This window comes from Melanaphis sacchari, unplaced genomic scaffold, assembly GCF_002803265.2.
Source record: "Melanaphis sacchari strain LSU unplaced genomic scaffold, SCAv2.0 Contig50_pilon_pilon, whole genome shotgun sequence".
NCBI classification, from domain to species: domain Eukaryota; kingdom Metazoa; phylum Arthropoda; class Insecta; order Hemiptera; family Aphididae; genus Melanaphis; species Melanaphis sacchari.
The window spans coordinates 1,888,829-1,894,065 of record NW_020271344.1 but is presented as its reverse complement, the minus strand read 5'-3'; the positions used below and the strand labels follow the sequence as shown (position 1 = coordinate 1,894,065).

At 28.7% G+C, this 5,237-nt stretch overlaps 1 protein-coding gene across 1 annotated transcript; it reads left to right on the top strand.

The window, feature by feature from the left end:
• Positions 1 to 3,101: 3,101 nt before the first annotated feature.
• Positions 3,102 to 4,828, top strand: LOC112599404. Its single transcript, XM_025346307.1, has 3 exons — positions 3,102 to 4,190; positions 4,291 to 4,529; positions 4,594 to 4,828. The coding sequence occupies exons 1-3, from the start codon at positions 3,192 to 3,194 to the stop codon at positions 4,826 to 4,828; spliced, it is 1,473 nt and encodes a 490-aa protein (XP_025202092.1). The 5' UTR covers positions 3,102 to 3,191.
• The last annotated feature ends 409 nt before the right edge of the window (positions 4,829 to 5,237 follow it).

Below are 5,237 nucleotides of genomic sequence, written 5' to 3'. Positions count from 1 at the left end.
TGTGTGTGTGTGTGTGTGTGTGTGTGTGTGTGTGTGTGTGTGTGTGTGTAATATGTATAACAACAATTAAATGTCCTCCCTTTGAATTCACCGCAGCAGATGGTTTCCATTAATTTCTTCACGTCAAAAACAGTATATATTTGTGTAAAAATGCTATGCCACTGCTAATTGTTGATATTGTTACTATTACCTGTTGTATTTTTTATAGATCGTCACGTGTACAACTGCATGCGCACTACACACGTAAGCCATCACGTCGAGCGATTGATATTTAAATTAGCAAACCGTCTCAAATTATAATTATATTTTAATTTATAATACATGGTCGTATTAACATCAGTAATGCAAAATATCATGCTGCAAAGATGCATCTCGATAAGAAGGCATAATCGCCATCGCACCTGTTCCGACCACCTAATATATTATCATATATTATGTAGTACATGTACAACGAGCGACAAGATGTGATAGCGATCTGAACGCTAAAAACCGTTATCAAGGTTGTGACGGATGGGCGACGCCAAAGTCCGCCTGTGCAACATTTGGGCTGAATTATTCACTTAATTGAGTTCTTGATTGTTAAACGGTCACCGATAATGCGAGTATAATATCGATTAATTGATGAATGACTAATATATGTGAAATCTATGATTAGTATCTGAAATACCATTGCTTCATTTTCAAAATGCTTCATTTTCAGTCTAAAATAAAAAATTTTTCGTATAACTATTTTATATGTGTGTATAAAATAGTTATTCATCAGTAACGGTAGTTAAAGCGTATAAATTATCATAATCACAACACGCAATATACGTACGCATATAGTTTCGCGTAATATCTTAATCTATAAAATGTATATAGGTAGGTAGTACAAACATCACTAACTATTTAAACGATTATATAATAGTGAACTAAAACAATAGCTGTTAAATTAATATACATCAAAATCTAGTTAAGAAAGTAAAAGTTTTTTAGAAATTTAATTAAAATATAATAAATCATTTTTTAATAATAAAAATGTACTTACATTTATTTTGTAGTATGTACTTTACCAGTATCTCAGCAGATATGTACAAATTAAATTATATAGTTAATTTTTTATTACAGTAAAGTACAGGATTTTATGTAAATAAATGGTTCAAAAGACAATCAATGTAATCAATGTAGTCCAGTAACAATGTTCAATACATATTACCTAAAATTCGGATAAGTAAAAAATTACCATCCTGTGTGTATAACTATCCATTACAAATAATTTTACACACAGACCTATACATAAATATACCTACATATAATATACTTAAGCGTTTTCGATGGTTTTGATAATAACAATCATTAATAATGTTAATAACACGGTCGAACAAGAAATGTAATACATGTTTCGTCCTTCATGCCGAAATCCGCATCGGCGTTAAATTATAAATGTCCTAAGGTTAAACAACGAGATACCATCAACATTTTTTCCGGTCATACATTATAATATTATTATTTTGTGCCACGCACAGTGCGTGCGTACATGTATAAAATATATGCATAAGTATATATTATATTGTTTATTATGTTGTGCACACTTAAGTTTAAGCTATGCGTTTTTACTCGGTTGAAAGAAAACATATTCATCAATACCTGATTTAACTAATTTATGTACAATATATTAATATATAAATCAATGTTTATCCTATTATCAGTCCTACATCAGACTTTGTGATATCCTGACTTAACCCTGATATCTCTGATACATTATTGCCTCTACTGAATCGTTGTATGTAATCCTCAAAACTGGCTTATCTAGAAATATTAATACAGTATTCTATAAAAATAATTTTATTTATTTTTATTTTACAACTTTGAAATAATCGCACTTGACATACAATATGTATTTTTTTTAAGTATGTAGGCATATTGAAATAATATACATTAATATGGTACGGTTTCAAAATATATTTTATATTCTCGACACTTCATTAACATTGTCCCTGCAATTGTTTTTCCTCCAAAAATAACTGCGTCACGTATATATATATATAATGGAAGAGAGAGAGGTTGAGTGATAAACATACTGAGGAAGATGGAGAGAGCGGTTCACTCTTAAAGTTGGCGAGTGCGATAAATCTACTCTTGTTAAAACCAACTTCTTGGTGTGGCAGTTTTTATTTTATAGCCCACCCGAAACTAAAGTGTTCCCAATCGAGAACGAAAATAAACTTTACTATCGCTTTTCCCTTTAGTACTCACAGCCGAAAAATGAAAACTCAAATGTGTCAAACCCAAAGTTTTCGCTTATTGTTTTTCCGAATTTCGCTTAAGCCATACTGTCTGACCTAACCCATCTGATATCGCATTCCAACATTGCAGTAGTTTAAATTGCCATAATTGAGAAAAATAATTTCCTTGTTAGATATTGTGCACCACTTTATTTATTCTATAGAGTACTTTTATTTTCTAATAACTTTAAAACACACCCTGTATATTAGTATTTTCTTGATATAAGAATTAATTTAATACATTATTCTAGATATAAGAATACATTAAATAATAAAATCAAAAAATTTCATGATATTTGATGACAAAACTTTATGACTTGTTACTAAGTTCCATGTATCACTATGTCGCTTAAGTACGTAGATGTGTATGATGGTGAGATTTACTAATTACTAACTTTCTCGGCGTCAAAATAATGGCGATCAATTATTTGAATATTAAAACATTATCAATCATTGAGCTTAAACTGATTTTTGTATCTAATAAAATATTATGAAATTAATTCTGATTTTTCGTAAGTTTACATGGTATGTCTGATGTATATTTGGAGGTGTCGGGTTATGTGTTCGAAAATGATATGTTCGAATGAAATGTGTTCGAATAAAAAATGTTCGAAAAAGCATATGTTCGAATTAATTTTTGTTCGAATAAATTTGTGTTCGAAAACTTTATAATGATTATATTGATATAGATATAGAGATATATATAGTATATTAATAGCCGTATATTCCGACTATTAGACCGGTAACTAATGATAGACGGTTAGACGATAGACGTATATTATAACATTAATATGATATCTAATATAGAGCAATAACTTAAATCTACTTGTTATCGTAATATTTTTGTGTAACATACGAACTGTAATTCACCCACTACTGCAGTATATTTCCGATTTTCAGACCGTTATAACGAAATAGTGAACGAATATGTCGATGTGTATTATAAAATTAATATCTACTATACATAAGAAAAATATGTTATTAGTGAATGAATATGAATTCATGTTTAATAAGAATAATTTTCGTAAACGTGATAATGAAAATGTGTACTATTGGATCTGTGTCAAAAAATGTGGTGCTACATTTCGAACAATTATTAAAAACAATGAACATATTAAAGACGAATCGTGTATATTAATGAATCATTCACACGCACCAAATCCAATTCAAAATGAATGTAAAATAATTAAAAATAAAATAAAAACTGCTGCATTGCAATCTCAAGATAATCCACACAAAATTTACCAAGAACAAATAATTGGAGTTCCTTCTGTTGTATCTTCACAAATTAGTAAAAATGCATCAAAACAACTTATTAAAAGACAGAGAAAAGGTAAATTAACCGAACCTTCTTGTGTTGAAAATTATAACCCTCCTCCTGAATTAAGAAAAACAATTTCTGGTCAAGATTTTTTAATCAAGGAAATTTATGATGAAAAAAATAGAATCATTATTTTTACAACAGTTCAAAATTGTTCATATTTAAGAGAATCAGAATTTTGGCTTGCAGACGGAACATATAAGTCTTGTCCTAATTTATTTAAACAATTGTATACAATTCATGGATCTATTAATAGAGGAAAAGATCAGATATGTTTACCTTTAGTGTTTGCCCTTATGACAAATCAAACGGAAAATTCATATAAAGTAATGTTTACAGCACTAAATAATTTTGCTATTGAACATAATATTAATTTTAAGGATAATACAGATCTTGAAATTATAACTGATTTTGAAATTGCTGCTATCAATGCCATCAATGATGTTTTTCCATTTTCAATGCATTCTGCGTGTTTTTTTCATTTTTCGCAAAATATTTATCGTCACATACAAAAGGAAGGATTAACGACCAAGTATATTGACGATCAAAACTTCAACTTACTTTGTCGACATTTACCAGCATTGGCTTTCCTTCCAGTTTCTAAAGTACGTATAAACCACAAAAATGAATAAACGCAAATAATACATTTTTGCATAATTAACTAATAAAAAATAAATATGTGTTTAATGTTTATTATTGATTCAGGTCAACGAAAGTTGGAAACAGCTTAAAACTGAATTTTCAAATGATGAAAGGGAACAAAAATTATTAGACTATTTTGAAACAACGTATGTTACTGGTAGATCAGTGAGACTCCGTGGACGAAATCCACAAGTAAAACCTCCGTTATATCCACCAGAATTATGGTCAGTAGCTCAACGAGTTGAATGTAATTTGCCGCGCACTACTAATATCACTGAATCATGGCATAGTCGTTTAAATAGGTAATATATTGATGTAGCATATAAATTGAATATTTTATAAATTTATAATGAAATATTGTACTAGGTTGATATCGAAACATCCAGGTGCATATAAATTTATAATACTTCTTCAAAAAATTCAGAACGAGAACGAAAGCTTAATTGAACAATTTATTCAAGGCAGAATTGCAAAAAAGATCCCGAAAGTATCCCGAAAACAACATGAAGAAAGAATTAAAAATCTTGTTTTAAGATTTAAAGATAGTGATCAAAATAGCATTGAGTTTTTAAGAGGCATTGCATATAATTTAAACTTTTAACTTGACGATATATTACACATTTATACAAATATTTTTTTTACTTTTAAATAATTTTTATAAATACCTATTTTTTTTACTTTTAAATAATTTATATAAATATTTTTTTTTAACAATGAATTATACTATTTTCGAACAAAAACTTATTCGAACAAAAATTAATTCGAACCTATATTTTATCGAACACTTTTCATTCGAACACATTTAATTCGAACATAACATTTTCGAACACATAACCCCTCGTCATATTTGGACGGGTTGGTGAATGGTTTTTTTTATTTGAGTGTAGCATTTATAGGTATTTGCGGTATGAAAAGTGTGTGGATCGTATGCCAAGTCATTGCGATCATTTATTGCAGCATGCCAATGGTTTGGATGATTTGTTATTTGTGGTAAAGAAATCAATTATGTC

Bases quoted from the DNA above. Each gene is read 5' to 3' on its own strand.
- LOC112599404 (XM_025346307.1), top strand. From the start codon at position 3,192: ATGTCGATGTGTATTATAAAATTAATATCTACTATACATAAGAAAAAT. The intron at 4,191-4,290 runs GTACGTATAAAC...TTATTGATTCAG, and splicing joins CTTTCCTTCCAGTTTCTAAA to GTCAACGAAAGTTGGAAACA. The intron at 4,530-4,593 runs GTAATATATTGA...ATATTGTACTAG, and splicing joins TGGCATAGTCGTTTAAATAG to GTTGATATCGAAACATCCAG.